At 32.6% G+C, this 21,859-nt stretch overlaps 2 protein-coding genes across 2 annotated transcripts; one reads left to right on the top strand and one right to left on the bottom strand.

Moving 5' to 3' along the window:
* Positions 1-2,995: 2,995 nt before the first annotated feature.
* Positions 2,996-9,055, top strand: LOC113391982 (BUD13 homolog). The gene is made up of 6 exons (XM_026628149.2): positions 2,996-3,185; positions 4,955-5,138; positions 5,473-6,622; positions 6,967-7,060; positions 8,030-8,214; positions 8,811-9,055. Exons 1-6 carry the CDS (start codon positions 3,085-3,087, stop codon positions 8,981-8,983), a joined length of 1,887 nt encoding a protein of 628 aa, XP_026483934.2. The 5' UTR covers positions 2,996-3,084; the 3' UTR covers positions 8,984-9,055.
* Positions 9,056-12,808: 3,753 nt separating this feature from the next.
* On the bottom strand, positions 12,809-21,361 carry LOC113391983 (protein FAM98A). The gene is made up of 10 exons (XM_064219280.1): positions 21,157-21,361; positions 19,085-19,317; positions 17,928-18,067; positions 16,970-17,105; positions 16,359-16,513; positions 15,160-15,360; positions 14,628-14,714; positions 13,942-14,144; positions 13,474-13,694; positions 12,809-13,020 (listed from the first exon to the last, which is right to left on the bottom strand). Exons 1-10 carry the CDS (start codon positions 21,192-21,194, stop codon positions 12,923-12,925), a joined length of 1,512 nt encoding a protein of 503 aa, XP_064075350.1. The 5' UTR covers positions 21,195-21,361; the 3' UTR covers positions 12,809-12,922.
* Positions 21,362-21,859: the final 498 nt, after the last annotated feature.

Raw genomic sequence — 21,859 nt, 5'->3', positions numbered from 1 at the left:
AAAATTTATTAAGATAACTATTTATTAAGATTATTAATAACATTAAACAAAATAAAAAATACGTCGCAAAAGCAAGAGAACGAGCTTTAAAGTTCGTTGTTGTTAGAAAAGAAAATTGAATTTCGATTTTCGAAATTCGATTTCGGTTTCAAAATGGCTACCGGCTCACAATATTTACCGCCTTAGATCCATATCTATTGACTTATGTTCTAAATGATATTCAAATATACTTTTACATGTTTTGAATTTCGAAATATGAATTCAGTGGAAAGAAAAGACAAGAAACTTACTAGTAGTAACTATGTATTATTATTATTTGATTAGTAAATCAAACACTTTCACTTAAAACGAGCATGGATAGATTATTACACGTTTTATTGTTTAGTCCTATGCTTATGGCGCACCTTAAACAGTATAAGTATCTTTACATTTTTGTAATTATATTAATTAAAATATAGTGCTTACTAAATATTAATTCAGCTATGAAAAATCTAATCCCTTTACTAATTAATGTTGTATAACGGATTATTAGTTAGACAATTCTGTCTTCTTCTTTCGTTTATCAAATCAATGATAAAAGGTAGTTAGAAATTAGTGCTTGTTTCAACAGCTAACCGACAGATCACTATTAATTTAACGACATGTAAGAGTATTGACTTCACGTGTATATAAGGCGCGATCATAGTTTACCGGTTTCAAGTTAGTCGCAATTCACAAATGACTGCCAAAACAGTAGGTAGCGCGGTCCTAGTTCTGACTAAAGATGCGAATTCGCAATTGCGATTACAACTACGTAAAAAATCGACTATCGCTATAAATATAATATATAAATATAATTATTTTCAGTGTTAAATCGTCATTTTAAGTTTACTGTCAGCTTTCGACTCTCATGCTTCGGGAATCTTAGGATTCCCATAAGTAATAAAACGACATTTTTTGTTTAAAGCCAGTTTTCTGTTACCATTAATTAAATATTGTTTGTATACTGCGATTCCAAAAGTGTCACTGTTTGTTTTATGACGCTTTTCAAATTATTACAAACATTTTGTGTTAAAAACTTATCTGCAATGAATGTTACATTATGTTTAATGACGTTATCACTTTTCCCAAATTATGAAATATTTAATTAACTTTGGTTTTGCCTCTTCCTATGTGCAAAACTGATGTTATATTCTGTTACAAGTCCAAGTTGAATGTGTACTACTTCACAGCTTGTGATCGCGCAAGAGATCATTGTTAATGTATCGTTTGGAGTGAAATTGACGGACTTCGAGGAGCGAATAATATAGGCTCATATATTAAATTGTATTTGGAAAATAAATTGAAAACTATACATGATATACAAAACCTAGAAATATTAGTTTATTCTGACAACTCTTTTGGTCAGCAGAAAAATCAATACACGTTTTTGATGTACGAGTATATGCATGCTGTCGGTATCATTCATATTAAGAGTACAACTCATTAGTTTTTAATAAATGGGCATCCTCAAAATTAAAACTATAATGACAACTCGGTCATAAAATAAGTTTAAAAATTCTTGAAGAGCTCGCCGATCTATACCTGAACAATATATGACCCTCATACAAACTGCGAGGAAAGAGATTTGGCCAGAGTCTGATAGTAGTGGTAAATTGAATAAAAATAAAGAATATTCACAGTTTGATTATCTGATATAAAGATAATAAACTTTGACAAAGAACTTAAAGTCTATCACAAAAACTAATATGCTCAAAACGATTTATTAGCTGTTTTGTCCTGAATAATCATCACGCCTACGGGCGTTCCAGAAGCAGGCATAATTTTGACCTTCAAAAGCTGTATAAGGTCCAGAATTTAGTTGAATGCTCGAAAGAAAAGATATTTAAAATCTCTCATTGATAATAATTTAATCCCATTCTTTTATGGAAACGAGTTTTGTCACAGCACTGTCTGAATGAGTAGCATTCATGTCATGCAATAGCAATCATGCTGATTGTTTTTAAATTTCGATATAATATCATTAAGACTGATTTATTATTAAGATAGTTAAAGGATCTCATAATTACAAAAAATATTTTTAGTATAACGAGATAAATACTAAATAGTGGTACGTTAAGATAAATAGCGATTAATTGCTTATGTTATAGACTTATGCCATAGAACTCATCTGCTAGCAAAATAATAGGTTTTGTTATTAATATGTTTATTGATTTTTAAGTGCACTAAAATAATTTTTGAATAATTTACAAAATTTATATATTTTTTTATACATTACAGTAAATTTTGAATAATTTATACTTATTTTATAAGTAGATAAGTAGTAAACCCAGCAGATATTATCGGTGACCACTTTTCACTAGAAGTATTGTTTTTTCGTTTATTTTTCGTTTTCGCTACTTTATTTTCGCAATTCAACCAAACCAAAGAATATTGATCGGCTAGGTGAAAAATATGAATTATTATTATTTTTGTATTTCCATACACTTATGAGAATAAAATAACACTTTAATTAATATAGAATTTATTTTTAAACAGTAAAGTGTCACTATAATTTAAAAAAATGTATAGATAACAATTAAATAAAACATACAAAAAATATTTGTACACCCCTTCATTGAGAATAATAGTCGTTACAAATTAAAAATACATTTTTTCGAGTAAAATAAATATTAAATTTTTTATATCAAATATATTTTTCTTAAAATCTTTAAATAGCTCTCCTGTAAAATTTGCTTCATTTATGATAGTGACAGTATTGGATTAAACGTGCGATATGGGAGTGACAATAAGTAAAAAAAGAGATGCTTAATTAATTTGAATGAAATTTGTATGTATCTGTGAAATGTTTAAGGAATTGAAAAAATAGGTTTAGTACCAATAGTATGTTTACCTTAAATATATAAAATAAACGCGCTTAAAATTGTAGTAAATAGCAAAACAACTCGAATTCAACTCATAAGATATATAATTATACTCTGTTTCAGAGACTTAGAAACGTCAAATTTTAAGTCAATTTCTTGCGTCATGTTGAATTTACACAACGCGTTATTTTCGTGACTATTCCTTGGTTTTATCTTTACAATATAAAATAAATCACGAAAAATGTCGGCAGCAATAAATCAAAAAGCATACTTACAAAAGTATTTAACCGGTCGATCAGCTGAAAAGAAGAAAAAAAAGAAAAAATCTTTGAAAGGCAAAGGGTAAAGTTTCTTGTTTATGTTTTACACATTCAGCATTATTATTTATTAACAATTTGTTATAAAACTTGTGCTCAATAATCGTCGAAACTTAGATTTTAGTTAATTTGCCTTTTTATTGCTTTTTTATTATACAAAATGCTTAAATTTATAAGAGAATAGGTAACCCATATCTGTCCAAGGGTCATGTTCGCCCCTCCGAAAAATAAACACCATCTACAATGAAAAGTACAATTACAGACCTATTTTAAGTTCTATAATAAAATCATGTTTAAAAATGATTTTACTTGGTACCAATAAAGATATCAGGACTTTATATACAATTTTTTAGCATTAGCAGCCTGTAAATTTCCCACTGCTGGGCTAAAGGCCTCCTCTCCCTTTGAGGAGAAGGTTTGGAGCATATTCCACCACGCTGCTCCAATGAGAGTTGGCGGTATACAATTTATAGGATACATATTTTTTGTAGGGTACATTATAGATGTAATATCTATATAAATATTAATATAGTAATATTCGAGTATTACAATTAAAGTAATAATTCAAAAAGTGTACAAAATGCCTCTGTTTTATCAAATTCAATAATCCACTGAAGGTTTTATGATTAATATTACCTTTAAAAGCATTAAAAATATATATCAAATTTGTGCACAGTAAAATTCTCTTTATTCTTTTGTTAAGGAACAAGCTGATAAGCAACACCGACCCCAAATAAAATTGGGATAAGGGCAGGATGATAAGATGATGATCTTTTATTGAGGAACATTATCAAATGTGTTTAAAGATCTTGTTTAAATTTGGATGGCTATAATTACTCACTTGTAAAGATACTCAACACTCAACCGATCAATAAAATAATTTTAAAGTTCTTTTTACTTAAATTATATGAGGGTATAAAATTTTAGGTGTATTTCTGTCTATCTTTCACTTGGTGGCAGGGCTTTGTGCAAACCCGTCTGGGTAGGTACCACCCACTCAACAGATATTTACTGCCAAACAGCAGGCACAAGTGACAAAACATCTTAGTTCCCAAGGTTGGTGGCGCATTAATGATGTAAGGAATGATTAATATTTCTTACAGTGCCATTGTCTATGGGCGGTGGTGACCACTTACCAGCAGGTGGCCCATTTGCTCGTCCGCCAACCAAAAAAAAAATATATATAAATATATCGGAATCCCAAGCGCTATTAGTACCCTATATTCTTTCTCACACACAAAACATTTAAAAAAGTGTCATTAATCAAGAGCCAGAGTTTTAGACTGTAATATATTTTATTCATTATTAATAAAACTGTAGTTGAATTTAATTTATACTAGGTCCCTGATCTGGCTTCATGTGGGTTATGTTTAGCAAATGTTTTCTCTGTTCTCCTTGAGTTTCTCAAGAAACTCAGGAGTGCTCTACATATTAAACAAGTTTATTTAACTGGCTTCCTTCTTGCTTTGCACGAGTAAAATAAGGATCTTTATAAAACATTTATATCTTAATATATAACTCAATTGGTTTATAGGCCACATGCCCGTAAAGCTCTCAGTCAGCATGAGCAGTCTCAGTGAAACCTTCAACAATCATCATATTTCAGTAAATTTATACAAAACCTTATTATTATACAACTTAACCTTCTCATTAATCACTCCATCTATTAATGAAATCTGTGTGAAAATCCCTTTGGCAGTTTTCGATGTTATCTCACTGAAACAGACAGACATGCAACGAGAAAGTTTATTTTGTAATAGTTAGTTATAATACCGATATAATATTAATTTTCAGATTTAAAATAATTGATGATGACATAGATCTCACAAAGTTACGCACGCTAGGTGGTGACGAGTTGGACATATTGAATGAGGGTGAAGATGCACCCCAGGTAGTCGGAATCATTGACGAGAGACCCGAAGAGATCAGGAAGTTGGAAGATTTTAAAACAACTTCCAAATGGAGAGTCATTAATCAGGTAATCGTTTTTAATTTATCATAGTAATGATTTTGTTCACAACCAACTATGTAAATATTACTTTGAAAATACTGAAGAATATATATAATTTCTGACTGTCCCAAACATTTACTTCCAATTTAGAATGTTCTCACTTTTTTCTGGTCTATTTAATCTAAATATTTGCTATTTAATGCACCTACGTAACACTTTGCTCTTGATATTTCTAGGCTTAATATGAACAACAAAATCCAGCTATTGATTTGGTTTCATAATTTGTACACATTTTTGCTCATTTGGATTTTTTTTTTACACTTAACAATTAATTAAATTGATTCGTTAATTTCTATTACAGGATGATGGCTTTAATAGTAAATTACAAATTGAAGAAGTTAAACGTGATAATAAAGAAGTAGCGAAAGAAAATGAAATTGTATTCGGGAAAATGTACAGTGACTCAGAGGACGATAATAAGGGTGACTCCGACCCATCACCACCGAGAAAAGGCTCTGATAAAAATGAGACGAAAAGTTCTAAGAATAACCGAGATAGTGATACTGATTTCAGTCCACCTCGAAGAAAAGATAAATCAAAAGATAAAAATTATGACTCAGATCCTTCGCCACCTAGAAATTCTAAGAAGACAGTACAAAATAATGATAGGAACCGTCGAAGAGATGAGGGAAGCCCTCAGAGAAGAAAACATACTTCAAATTGGATGAACAAAAACGATGACTCAGATGTATCGCCCCCACGAAGAAGACCTAAAGAAAAATCTTCTAAAGCAAATAGAGATTATGATACCCAATTATCTCCACCAAGAAAATCTAGCAGCAGTAAGATTAAAAGAGAAAGAAAACCATCCCGTTGGGGCGATTTTGATGATACACAAGAAAATAAATCAAGGCGATCCAACAGTCGTGAAACTTCTCCCAATAGAACTAATAACAGGTCTCGTTCACCAGACAAAAGCGAAAAAGACTTACGCAAACAAAAATCCAATTCTGACACCTCATCACTCAAACCAAGAAGTAACGATTACGACTCAGATTTATCACCTCCTCGGAAATCAAGACGTCTGTCACCAAAATCGCAGGATTCAGATGGCTCACCTAGAAGAAGAAAGATGGAAGAAAATTATGAGAAATGTAAAAATAGTGAAAGAAAAAACTTTGATAAAAGAAGAGGGTCACCTAAGAATAAAAGATCAGATCAATTTCAGAGGCAAAATAGAAGGACGGAGAGGACGAATGAAAGTGATTCCGATTTGTCACCGCCGAGAAGAGAAAGGAGCAAGAATCATAGTGGAAGAGATTACAGAAACGATGAGCCCCCACCATCAAATAAGAAAATGGAAAAAACTTTAGATGGCAAGAAAGCTGGCCTGCAAGATGCTGGTCAATTGAAAGAAGAGAACCAAGCATTTAGAAGACGAGAAGAAGAGGTATTTAAACACATGACAGATGAAATGTCTGGTAGAAATGCTAAAGCTGTGTCAAGGAAAAGTAAGTAAAAAGGTATTATTTAATTAATATTAGTTCTTATGTCCCTTGTAAATAAGGTGCTAGCTTGCTCAAATAAAATATAGTCCAAAAAGTTATCTGGTACTAAACATATGCCAAATGCTTGTAGTGTTAAAAAATAAAATGATGACTACAGATGGAGTTCAAATTAAAAATTATTCTGTAAGAGTATCATACTTTATTTCTGTCTGTATATAATTTATAAAATCAAATATATTATAAAATGATGGCAATCATTTGATACCAAATACTATTTCAATTTTATTAGTCATGTAAAAAATTGTGATTTTAGAATATAACAGCTCATAGGAATGTTATCATTTCAGGTAAAAGAGATACCTCCCAAGACAGACAGATGCAACGGGAAAAGGCAGAGAGACAAAAGGAGTTAGACGAGAAATATAAAAAATGGAGTAAAGGGTATGATGAACTTGTATAAAAATAATAGTAACAAAAGTAGTACCTTTAAAACTATTTTATTGAAATAGTTTAATTATAATTCTAACTATAAATAATACATTCTCATTGGTTAAATATTATTGTGCTTATACAATATTGGCTCAAATAAGCTTAGCCATAGACAATTTTGATGGTGATGTTGTCCTGATGTTCTGGTTTAATCTTTTTTTTTGTAGTATAATATAGGTAAGTGGACATGCAAATGGGCCACCTGATGGTAACAGTCACCATTGCCCGTAGACATTGATATTGAAAAAAATATTGACCATTCCTCAAATAGCCACTGTACCACCAACCTTGGAAGCTAAAATATTATGTTCCTTGTGCCTAGATTCCAATGGCTCACTCACCCTTCAGACCGGAACACAACAATATTAAGTATTGCTATTTGATGGTAGAATATCTGATGGTCTGATGAATGGGTGGTACCTAAACCTCCAGGTTTATCAATCATATCAACTAAAAACATACGATCATGTCGTCATATTCTGCTCTAATCGACTTTAAACATGTTAGGTACTGTTTAACTTATATTTATACTGTTCTATACAGAACCATTAGTGTGTTATTATTATTATGACCATAAGTATGTTATTACCAAGAACATATATAATTGATCATCAAAGACTTGAGATGTGTGTGATTGTTGAGATTCTTCACGTTATAATCTACCACCAGACACCAATACTATGTATAATGGTGGAGTTCCAGTTTTGAAGTCAGTGTACTTATTGGCACTAGACGTTAGATTCCATGGTTTTGTGCACATTAATGGTCTAAGAAGTGGTTCCTATTTCATAAAATTATTGATTTTTTACAATCAGGTTGCTGTAATATTAAAAAAATCTATACACATAACATTCAGTTTTACGGTTAAATGAGTCAGTTACCTAAATCTTATCTTACTCATTTCAAATTTTAACTATTTAGGATTAAACAAATCGAAGACCAGCAAGCAGCGGTCCAAGACTTCATACACGAAGCGTCCAAGCCGCTCGCTCGGTACAAAGACGACCGTGACCTTGAAGGTCAGTTGCGAGACGTCGAGCGAGCCGGAGATCCAATGCTGAAGTACATACGAGAGAAGAAGAGGGAGAGAGGGGAGTTGGGACCCGGTGAGAGTTTATAACTACTAGTATTATTCGTCTGTAGTCAAAAATTTTCCATAAGTGTCGCAGCACACGAATCACCGGCCACAATTCCGGATTCGCCGCACATAATTGACGCCAGTGGCCGTCACACGCTACAATCGGCGAGTCCATATAAAATGTATGAAAACTACAGGAAATATGCCAATGGCGGCGTTTTGCGGTTGTGGCCGGTGGCTCGTGTGCGGCGACCCTATAAATCCTGCCCGATTTCGGCCTCAGCGGCTATCTTTAAGAGAGACTAGCCATTTGCGCACATATATAGTACACAACACAAGTGTATGCACGAACATATTCTTTTATGGTCAATTCTAACCTCCCGTAATCTGATGGAACAGCAAATTCCACACCATCGAAGAGTTCAGGCGTAAGAGCTTTTCAGGCCTTACATGTTTTGGTCAGTTACTGAGAATTTCTCTATAGATAAACCCAATAGGTTATTATTGACCTGACCTGAATTTGAACCTTGGATTTTGGATTGCGATCCTATATGCTAGCGAAAAGTCCAATGAGCCAGTTTAAACATATAGTCTGTATTTAAACTATAGTTTTTGTTTTTTCAGAAAAACCAACATATAAAGGCAATTTTCCGCCAAATCGTTTTAATATACGACCAGGATACAGGTGGGATGGTGTAGATCGTTCTAATGGTTATGAAAAGAAATACTTTGATCAGCAAAGCAAGAGAAAGGCTCAAGAGGTAGAAGTCTACAAATGGAGTACAGAAGACCTGTAAATAAATTAAATATGTTTGTAAATATTTTTTTACGAACCAAATTGAAATCTGATATTAAACTATTTTATTTTATCTGTGCATTTTAATAACTATCCTGTCTGGCAAAACGACATAAAATTTTTTTCCTAAACTAGCTTTCCTCTGTGAACAAAAACTCAACAATTTAGCGCCAAATATAATTATTTAATTAGTAGCAAATCAAATTCTTTGTCACTAAAGTTACATGACGATCAGGAAACGGTCGAGGCGAAACGAATATGTAGGTCAGCATGCAAACGTAGCAAACATTTTCCAAATATAAGTAATCCCAGACCCAGCCTATTATTATTATTATAAGACGCTTTTTTTAAAAAAGTTTTTTTTTTCAGTACAAATGTCACCGTAAAGGGTCTCACCATGTTCTCATGTTAAATCTGCACTGGTGTTTTTTTTTTCACATTGGTGCCTATATATTATATTATATTGCCTATATACTATATATATATTATAATATAGTACTTAAAAAATATTTTGGTCCAATCATTATACCGCTAGCTTGATTCATTTTTGAAAAATAACGGTTACACCCCCTAACAAATATTATTTTTCTACGAAACTATCGCAAATTTTCTACTAATTACATTTAGATTATATATTTTCTTCACAATTTTCCAACAAACAGTAGGGCATAAAATATAAAAATGCTTATGTCGTATGACATAATGCCATAAAAATCAACACTTGAGTAATAGTTCAGTAACTTTAGTAGAATAAGCTACAAACCCTTTCCTTAGAGATGTTTACCCGGTGACACAGCACATCCACGAAAGTTTACTACTATTTGGGATTAATACACAAGTTAATCTGATTAATTTGTACATAAATACATTTGATGTGTCTAGCAAATATGCCGTAGGTCATACAACACAACTGTTAGTTTTAAGCATTTTCTGTATAAGTATAGTATACTAATAATAATTTTAAAGTCCTGGGAGAACGCTACTCTACAATAATACAAATAATTTTATAAAATTGTTTTATTTATGAAACCTTAACATTCGGCTATAACAGGTAAAAAATATTTAATCTAATATGCTACACATTTTCTAGACGTTTCGATATTATTGCGTTAAGAATTTAACAACCAATTTGTACAAAGTACGATGAACATTACTCCTGTTGATTAAAAAATATTTAAGAACAAATGAAAATAACACAATTAATATAAGTATTTATTTAAATAAAAAGCGAAAAACATTACATGTTAATGAGAATATTCAGTCTAGCTGTTGACACACAGTGTATGAAATTGTTACAAATATATATATATATATATATATATATATTAAATAATTGAACATCGGTAAATAAAATAAAACTTAATAGTACTATTAAGAGGAAATTATATAACCTTCAATGTTGTTTTTAAATCAGCGCTTAAAGAGCTTGAAACGCTTTAAGTCCGGTTACTATGTTCGAGAAACAATTCCACCCAATAAAAACGAATGGTGGATTATGAAATCGTATCGAATATATATTAACGTTAAAACTGACCCGAACGACTTCTACGGTTCATTACTACAAACTCAAAAATTATTGTTGCTGATGTACAATAATCTTTTTTTTTTTAATATGGCAGCCCAGCACTTTATATTTAAAATGATTAGTTTTTCTTACAGATAGTAGTCTAATCGAAGACATTTGTTTTTATTGAAACAAGTTAATTAATATAATATCAATAATTAAAGCATTAATTTACTTATGGTCATTATACATAGACCACGGGCAGTTTAATAAATTGACTGCCCGCCGAGACCAGTAACAAGCCAAAGATACATCCTAAATTACTCCTCGTCAATAATACCACTATCCGTAAGTATAACGAATCGTTATTAAGATATATTAACCGGACATTAATATGAATTAATAACCTAATTTTGAAAATCGATTTTTCATACCTAACGTATGCGTTTGACAGATCTTCTTTCACTAATACAGACAATATCATTGGATAGTACCCACAGGAGTAATGAGCATAGTGCAGTCATGTGTGCACAAGCACCGTCTTTATTTCATACTGCGATGGGAAATGACACATTACCGGGAGATCAGACACAGGATTATTTGAAGACGAGGAATTGAAGACTGACAACTTTTAATTTGCTAAGAATGTGTTGTATATATTCGTTATAACCTCGTCAAATCTTACAAAGAATTACATAACATGTTATGTGAAAAATATTGCACGGTTCGAAAATGTTAATATATATTATTATGTAGCTATTTATTTTTAGTGATATTTTTTATATTTAACTATCGATAATTTTTTATTAAGGAATTATCGGTATGCCTTTACTATCATTGAAAGTCATTGAAAGTGTCATTTTTTTTAAATCGGTTTGTTCAAAATGAACACACTTTAAAAAAATTGATGTTCCGATGACCGATTTCAGCCAAACGGCTTCAGGCACTGGGTGTATTGCAATACTCGAGTACACACAGTTGCACTCTCTATTCAAAACGAGCGGAGAGTTCAAACGCAGGACAATCGGCTTTACGTGCGCACCGAACACTGAGCAGTTACAACATTTTGATAGAAAAACCATATTTTTTTATTGGCCAATGTAGGGTTTGAACCCAAGAGATCTACGGCCTTACTAGCCACGAGACAAACGAGGCAGCCATTTTAAATAAATAACATCTAAATATTTAAATAGATAGTCTATCGGCTTTGGGTATTATTTTAAAGCAATGTGTTATCATTAAATCTATATATAAGGCAATGTCCTGACACACTGTTTATCATTGCACAATTTTAACTACACATACGTTGACATATAAACTTGAAGAGGAGACAAGGGGATAAAATAAAGGCTTTTCGTAATTTGGTATAGAGGGGAATCACCGCACATTAAGAATAAATATGACATATACGTGATTGAAGTCAAACACAAAGTATTAATATTTCTTCGAACTGTCTTGGCGAAGTCACGACGGTTAGTGCTAGTTCCAAAGAAAGTTAAACTGAGTTTATTAAATATTAAAACATAAAGTGAAGTTAACAAACCAGGCAACAGCTATCGATAGTTTATGGGTAAACAAGTCGGCTACAACACTAGTCAAATTCGATAGAAAATTGAGAAATATGTAGCACTTTTAAATACATTTATTACTAAATGATAGAACAAACTTTAGATATGCACGGATTTTTTAATGTACTGTTTCAATCATCGTTGCAAAAAATTTATGTACGTAGTTTTAACTAGCATACAATGTATAAAATATCGACAGTTTCTATTAGAATTCTAGCGGTTATAATAGCACAGAGTAAAGAAGTACTACCGGTGGGCCAACGGATACGTCTAGACGGGTCAAGCTGTCGTATAGGGTTGTACAAATCTAAATGTACGAGAAACCTCATTACCAATAAACAAATAAGGAGGAGATAAAATAAAAAATAATTAATTCATGTGACATCCCTACGGCAATGACTATAAGCGGGTTTTCGCACTTCAAAGGCCTGTGTTCGATATATTGAAACACATCTAAAGTCATCACATCGATTTGACATTGACGTGTAACTGTTTTCACCGCATCGAACAAAACCATAAATGTCATTCAGGTACGTCAAAGCATTCAATGTACGATAACATTAAACTGTGTGATCTGTGAGAAAGAGATGAAGCGAATATTAAACCGATTTCGATATCACATTCGTTTTAACTCTTTCTCGCATATCGTACAATGTAAAGTTAGACAAGGACAGGGCGACATCTGAAATCGGATGTCAACATCGATATTTAATCCAAATATCTGTTACACAACCGATGTCCGTGCGTACCCACTGGTAGTTTTCCTTTACGCTGTGATAATAGTATGTAAATTTTTGTATGTCACTGTGTTCAAATCTAGTCGTTAATTATGTGGTTTTAGAATTTAGGTTATAAAATTTGACTAATGTTAGCGTCTTCCCCGGTAGCCACCTCTGCGGTTGTCGCGGTCATCGTGCTCGTTCTGGTAGCGTTGATTGCTGTGGTAACCTTTATTGTAACCCCCTCCTGCTGTACAAATATATCATTAGAAATACGGATAGAAAGGGGGGGGGGGGGCGAAACTTTTTTTTGTATTAAGTATGTGGATGGAAATGATCTCACGGTAAAGGGCACCGTCCATAGACATCAGCCCTGTAAGAAATATTAACCATTCCTTACATTTTTTATAAGTAATGACGATTTTGTCTTAATAATCTGATTTAACCTCTTTTTTTCATTTCTAAATATAAGCATGCACACGGGAAAAAGGCCACCTGATGGTAAGTGGTCACCACTACCTGTAGACATGGACACTGTAAGAAATATTAATCATTCCTCACTTAGCCAATGCGCCACCAACTTCGGTCACTAAGATGTTATGTCCCTTGTGTCTGATGAGTGATTGTACATAACCTGACAAGATAGCACAAATTCCTACCACGAAGAAAGTGTTTCAATATAAGTAAATAATTATCTCACCTTGAGTCGAATAACCTTGATTATAACCCCCACTACTGTCATAACCTTGATTGTAGTTCTGATTAAAGCCGTGCCCCTGGTTGTAACCGCGGTTTTGGTTACCCTGATCGTAATCCTGATAATTGTTCTGCTGCTGGTAGCCTTGGTTGTAGCCTCCGGGAGGCACTTCGTATGTTTGGTAGTTTCGTTGGTTCTGGTTCATTCCAGGACTCGTTTGAGGTCTGTACAAAATGAAATAAACGAAATAGAGATTAAAAAAAAAGATAACTCATCACCCGTCTCAAACCATAAAAATGCTATATGCAAATTTAAATTAAAAAACAGTTGTTTTAACCATAATTAAAATCATGAATATTCAAGATCTCGAACCACTGATAAGTATCAATTCAATAACAAAATTGTTTACTTGTGTGTTTGTTTATCTGACTTATATTATTACAAGGCTAGAATAAAGGTAATGTATTTTACCTCTGATCAACAGATTGGTTATATCCTCCTTGAACACGTCCTCCCCGACCGCCCCCTCGGGGCGTTCCTCCGCGCTGCTGGCCGTCACCACCACGACCACCACCGCGCCCCCCACCACGACCTCTATCTCCACCGGGTCCACCACGACCCCTCTCTCCGCCGGCCCCTCCGCCCATTCCCCCACCGCCTCCCCGACCGCCACGCTGGGAAATTCAAACAAATACATTAAGTTTTATTTTAAAGGCAAAGCAGATATATAAACTAGTACTTCCTGTACTGGCTCCAGTAATTATTATGACAGATTCATGAAACTGGGTCTATAGTCCAGTTAAAAAATACAAAAAAGAGTAATGATTACTTAACAATCACTGACATACAGCTGAAAATTCTTATAGGTCTCAAGTACACTATTACAGATAAAATGTCAAAAATCACCACTGGCCCAACATCAACTAAAAATCAATTTATTATTTCATGATTAGTGAATAAGTATTCTCTTTAAAAACTTCAAAAAATGTTGAATATCATTTTGTAAAAATCATATTTATTATAAAAGGAATTTTAATATTCTATAGTTGTTGTATCTTTAATAAAAGAAACTATTATTTCGACCATAGGAGATACTTATTACAGTAATAAATTGATTCAATTTCGTCTAATAAGAAATAGCGTAGCATCAAAGTTACCTGGGGAGCGGCAGACCGCTGTTGCCAGGAAGGCATTTCAGGTGGAGGAGGCTGTTGTTCATTGGGACGACCTCCTCTATCAGGAACCTAAAAGTATAAAGTTATTTAATTACATTTACATATTATCGGACACTATTTGATGTCGCTGAAAAAAGCCATTTAGGCGTTTACTTCACATGAAAGGTATCCCCCTCTGGATTTCAAGGGATTAAATATTAAAAACTTATCGGTACCCACACCGTCTCTTCAGGGGGCATTACAGTATCGCCAGCGCATACTACCGTGTCTCCCCGACGGTTGGCCCTGCGATCCGTAATTGGCTAACAAAATCATTCTGACCAATCAAAATAAAGATGTTATAAATCAACTCTTAGATTTGCCAATAAGCATTCAAGTTTCTTATTGTCTTAAGCCACCTTTAGATTTTCACAATGATCTGATCTTGTTAGATTATCCTATGACATATTCATTTCTGCCATAGTACCGTCAACATCGTCATAGTTTTAGTTTTTAAATTTCGAATAAAACTTACCCTCCCTATGAGAACTTTGTTAACATCACTCATTGTATTCTTTCTCACGCTCGCACTCGACGTCTTCTCGACTTGCAACAGTGCTGTTCTTGCCGCTAGGAAGTCGGAGAACTTAACGTCGGGTTTAACTTTTAAATTTTCTCTCTTCGGTCTGTATGTTGACTGGATGTTGTCTTTCTTTGATTTGAGACGATCAGACCACTGAAATTGTAAATAATGTTTTATAATTATGTTCTTTTATGACAATAGACAATGCTCTAAGTAAAATAGCTTATAAAACGGCCATTTTGTAAGACGGATTTTTTTTATACAAGGTAGGTAGGACGGGCGAATGAGCCACCTGATGTTAAGCGGTCACCACCGCCCATAGACATTGGCGCTATAGGAAATAATAATCTCTCCTAACATCGCTAATGCGCCACCAATCTTTGGACCTAAGATATGCCTGATAGACTGGCTCACCTTCAAAACTGGAACACATTAACACTATGTATTGCTATTTGGCGGTAGAATATCTGATCTGATAGGTGGTACCAACCTAGACGAGTTTGTACAAAGCCCTACCACCAAGTAGATAAGATATATTTCACTTATGATTGTTAATATCAAAATTTATTGCATAGCCTGATCCAATGGCAGGACTAAAATTAAATAAATAACTTCGACCTAGAATCAGAATGAAGTTTCGTTAGAAAAAAATTGAAAGTGTAGATTTGAATATAGGCGAAGTTTAAACGGAACTCGACATCGTCAAGTCAAGGTCAAAATCTTTATTCGATATAAAAGTAAACTTGCTTATTGGTAGTCAAAAAATTTCCAGCGGCTCGGAAATAAGCATCTCGGACCTGATGAGATCCGACTCATCTCCTTTCCAGTCACCTAAGAAGTCATTAGTTTTGTTATATCCTTTAGCACACAAACTCTCTTTAACGATTTCAAGTGAGTGGAAACTGCTGGTATTTTATTGGATATTATAGTACACTAAACACCAAGTCACATACACCCTCCCCACTTAATGTGGGGGAATCGCGTAAATGCGACATTCGGAATTTATTTATTGTATCATAAATTAAGATATACACAAGAACTCTTAGTAGTGTATATGTCAGAGCTAATAGCAAATCGCATGAAATATGCACAGCCAAGATTTATTTATCTCATGTCCTCTTGCCATTGGAATGTACAATAAAAATAATTACCTCAAAACTTTGTATAGTGCATTCTAATCTTGTAATAAGAGTTTCTCTTCTCAATCTATACTCTTCGTACATTTCTTTGAACGATGTCTCTAATTGTTTCCAATCCTTGTCCGGTATGGACTTATTGTATAACGGCTTACCTACTAGTTGGTCACCTAAAATAATTGTAATTTAAATAATTAATAACAGCCTAAGATTCGTCTTAACCATGAAACTCATGTCGTTCGTTCGGTCAGAGCGGCCATATTAAGAGGAAAATAGATGACATTCTAGTACTTGAGTAGTGTCAGTGCACACACACAAATACACTCTATCCATCGCGACTGAGAAGGTTCAGGTGCAGGATGTTTATGTGCCTTATATGTACCGGAAGTAAAATACTGCCAAGTTTCAAACTCGGAGCAGCGGTGAGAGAAATTCTTGACAGAAAAACCAAATTATTTTCAATTGGCTTGACCCTAGATTTCTACCCAGGACCTCTAAATCAGTAGCTTTAGAGCTGGTCACTAGACCAACGAAGCAAACAGGTTTTCTTTATATGTATAAAACTACAAAAATATGACTCGTATTTATTAATTCAATTACATTAAATTTGAATATGAATGACATACCCTCTTTCTGTATGGTGTCCTTTAGTTTAGCTTCTAACTTCGAAAATAATATCTCTGGCGTTATATTTGGAGGGGGCTTGTTGAATTTCAACGTAATTAATATATCTTTTAAATCCTTGGCAGTTGGAGATTCTTGCTAAAAACAAGTACATCAAACTATAACAAATATTAGTTAATGCACAGCATCACATGAAAATCAATTTGAGATCAATCCCTCAAGAACTCGATAGAACTCTTTATCAACAATTTTACCCCCTTAAAAGATAGAAAAATGTAGCTTAAGTTTGGTTCAGTTCACTTAAAAATATGTATATATATATTAATCTTTGTCTTGCATAATGAAAAAAGTCGAGATGGCCCAGTGGTTAGAACACGTGCATCTTAACCGATGATTTCGAGTTCAAACCCAGGCAAGCACCACTGAATTTTCATGTGCTTAATTTGTGTTTATAATTCATCTCGTGCTCGGCGGTGAAGGAAAACATCGTGAGGAAACCTGCATGTGTCTAATTTCAACGAAATTCTGCCACATGTTTATTCCACCAACCCGCATTGGAGCAGCATGGTGGAATATGCTCCATACCTTCTCCTCAAATGGAGAGGAGGCCTTAGCCCAGCAGTGGGAAATTTACAGGCTGCTTATGTTATGTTTGCATAATGTAATAACACTTAGACAAACTATCTATCTACTATCTAACTAGTTTGATACAATACCAAGGTGGCAACTAACAATTTTTCTACTTTTTTGTTTCAGCAGAACAACAACAAAAGCAATGGATATTAAACTTCATATTCTCTGCTCTTTTAAATTATATAACATTGGTAATAGCAAGTTACATACAGTATTATGCTCCAAAATGTCATCTTCACTGGATAGCAGACCTACCAGTGAGACAGACAATCTACTTAAATTAACTACGTTTTAATTACGAAATCAATAAAATAAAGGCATAAATACCATAACAATTTCCATTCCCGAACTAGGCTTATCCTTCTGACCGTCCACACTTATCATTCTAGCTGCCATCAGTTCTGATATTAAATAGTCTAGGAGTAGAATTTTATCCTCTTTACTCTGAAGACGGGAAGACATGTGACCTGTAAAATTAGAAAAATGTAACTGTGAAAAGGTATCGTGTCTTTGTCATCACTGCTTATAAAATACTCTATAAAATGTAGGTGGTATAATCCGCGCGCTATGAGAATGTAATGGAACTTTGTCAAAGTATATCGAAAACGACATTTATCATATAAACGAAAGTATTTCTGAACAACAATTATTCATTTTGGTAAAACCAATAGTGAGAATGTGATATTACCCATTTCTGATTATGTAGGTATATGCAGACTAAAGTGGCAGTAGGATAATTACCTATGTGGATGACCATTGAAGCAGACAAGTCTCAAGACACCTATATACATTTTATCAAGAAATATATATCATAAAAAAAGCCAGTTATTCGGCACATGCCAAACAGTCGCCGACTCCAAATGCGGCCGAATAGTCGGCTTCACCGACTAGTCGGAACATCTTTAATTATTAGTTATTACTTAAGGCACTCTGCAGTATATAGTTTTACTTATATCAGAAGATGCAGCACATTTCGGAGAAGGTTTTAGTAAAAATTATTTTATAAGTATCTGCATTTTTTAGTTTGACTTGCTTTTAATTTAGGCTATTAAGCCAAATTTGAATTTCATGTCCTTGTAAAATCTATACTGAAGACTGTAGAGCACCTTAATTAACTGTTAAATGTCTTAAGATACGAAATATACATAAATTACAAATACCTAAGTCTAGAACTAAACATTATGGTAACAAAACTATACAATTTGAGGGAGCGCTAATTGTACAATAATCTACCGAAAGAAATATTTAACGAAAAATCTTTTTTGAAATTTAAGGCTAAATTAAAAACATACTGTCAAACTTTATAATTATATTTGAATGTTTGTATAAATAAGGTCACCATTAACTATATATATGTTTATTATTATGTTGTTACTAGTTTAAGTTTCCTATGTAAGTGAACTCTGTTCTTAATGGGAAATAAATCATCTCAAACCTTAACCTTAAGATCTTTAATTTATATGTATATATATTGTATTTCATACCTGTTACCAATTTCTTGTATGGACAACCAAGTTCCTTTAGAAATGAGCTCAATTCAAGTAAGAAAGAACTTGATTCATCTGTATTGTTCATCATATTGACTGTCTCTTCTAGTTTACATAGTTTCTTGAGCTCTTCAGCTAAAATGTGAACCAGCTTAGTATATTCAAGCGACTTGGCTCCTCCATCAAGGGCTTTGGAGAATGCAATTTCTTCTGAGAGCGGACCTTCATAGCTGAAATAGGAAAAAAAATTAAGTTAACAGGTGAGTGATAATTTAAATTTTTTTCATAACATCAATTCAAATTCTGCATTTATAATATACTAGTTGTTTAATTGTTAAGTATAAAAAGAAGTAATTTCATTGAGTGGTTTGGCCGTGAAAGGGTATAGGGATAGACAGATAAACAGAACAGTTTAGTAAAACCACTTTCAATTTTATAACATTAGTATAGATAATATAGTGAGATTTTACTATGTAAAATGAATAACAATGTCTCTTTGGGCAAATTACTATTTATGGCTTTTATAGCTGACTAGAATTTTGCAGTCTGTTTGATGTAAATATATACTTAGCTATAGCCGATTCCAACGGAAGTAGGAAAAAAGATAAACAAACTTTAGATTTACGTATATCATGCGATTTGCTAATATCTCAGCTATATTTTGCACTACTAAGAATTTATGATTAATATATATTTATAATACAACACTATTACACTAACTACTTATTTCTACTTTAATTTTACTTCCATAATTCCGATTATAGTTTTGTCTATGTTCAAATCGCCATTTTTTCACATATCCATAGTGAATATCATAGATTAATCAAGCTCTCAGCAAATGATATCACGTCAATTTGTGGTCAAATGTTGTTTAATTGGCTTTTTTTACTGTTATTTTGGAATTATTGGAATAGAGCATATATATATATATATATATATCCAGGTAAAAAATTTAGTGTACATTCAAGATTTATTAATTGTTTGATGTGTACATTCATATATCAATTAATCTACAGTTTGATGAATTGATAGCAATACTTTTCTCATTATCTTGTTCTGATAAAAATGATAAATGCAGTAGAATTACAGCTATTAGCAACTTATATCCTTAAACTATATTTAGCCCATTCCAACCAGAAGAGCAGTAAAGAACAATAAACTTTAACAATGAATTATAGCAATAGCATTGGTTGAGATCTTGGATTACATTATGGATCTAAAAAAAGGGGGGTTGGAACTTTGAAAGTTAAATTAAAGTGGATAGAAGTATTTAAGTGAAGTGAATATATATTAATCAATATTTTTAGTAGTGATATATCAGAGCTATCAACTTATTTCCCAGAAAATGCTTGGGAGATACAACTTGCTAACAATGTTACTAAAACCTGTTTTATTAAGTAAGCTACAAAGAAAAAAGAAAAAAGTCAAATTAGTGGTTTTAGGTTTACCATTAATCACATTATAAACTCACATTAATAAATAAACATACATATAAATTGCTTTTTTAAAATTGGATCTGATATTTAAAAAGAAAGTGTTCATTTATTTAGAGATTTTGCTGGCACAAGTAAATTTCATAATGCCATGTCACATTCTTGCCTTGAGATCTATTGATTTTTTACACTATCTTACGATTTCCTACATACTACCTAATACGATAAATATACTTATTATTAAATATGTAAAATTAAGTATATTGTAAGACGTCTTTTAATATTGAATTTATCAGTACAACCATAATACCAATAATATTTCACGACTTGCATGATTACGCCATATTTATTCATAGTTTGTTGAGAAAAAAGTAAATTAATTATTTGGTAACGAGCGATATAAAAATCCTTATTGGATAATTTATGTTACCAGTTGGCTTAAGTATATTTCAAATAGGTAGACCGGCAGCCAGACTTCATTGACTTATAGTGAATTAAATAACCTATAAAAGTTGATTATTTATGTGTATTTTAGTTATAATAAGCCTTTTATCAGGTATGACTTTTAAATTAATCACAAAAAAGCTTTAAGATTTGCTATAATTACTAAAAATATTAACCTTATGTTTCACTTACCCCAAATCATTGAGTGAGTCTAAGATGTCGTTTTCCATGATTATTCAATTGTTATAGCTTGCTACAGAATAAAACTAATTATAGTAGACTAGAAAAACTATTTTATAATAAATGTAAATCTCACTAAATTTTCTTAGATGGACTAAATTTATATAAATTTTAGTCAGCGAACTGCAGAACAGCGACTATTGACGACTGACAGCGGTCGACACTCGACATTTCTTCGGAGTATTACAGCGGGCCATATTTCAATGTAATTATAACCTTATGCACATGATTTTAAGGTTCATTCTATTTAAGGGAAATATTATGAATGTTGATAAGTATTACCAACATTTATCAAAAAATATGTTTCTTTTCTTTTTGGCTGTTGGTACTCATGTTACAAGTAGCTATAAAAAATGTTAAAAATCACTTTGGACAACTTAGTGATGTTTCATGAAACTGTTGGTTCAGACGCCCCTTTCAGAGGAGAGGTTTTGTTTTTAGCGGCCTTTTTGGTTACAGTTATTTGTAATAGTAAGCAAGATATTTAACTGCTGAAAACGAAAGTGTAAATAATGATTAATCTGTAATAAGAATGCTTTTGACAGAAGCGGATTTCATCGCAGTTTTGGCAACACTAAATTTAGGGATTACCCCAAATAATTTTTCGTTTGTATTTCCCTTCTAATTAATATTATCGTAATTGAGTTGACTTCCA

This window comes from Vanessa tameamea, chromosome 27 (assembly GCF_037043105.1).
Source record: "Vanessa tameamea isolate UH-Manoa-2023 chromosome 27, ilVanTame1 primary haplotype, whole genome shotgun sequence".
In the NCBI taxonomy this organism is placed as follows: domain Eukaryota; kingdom Metazoa; phylum Arthropoda; class Insecta; order Lepidoptera; family Nymphalidae; genus Vanessa; species Vanessa tameamea.
The sequence above is the reverse complement of the archived record's forward strand: the minus strand, read 5'-3'. Positions and strand labels throughout refer to the sequence as shown.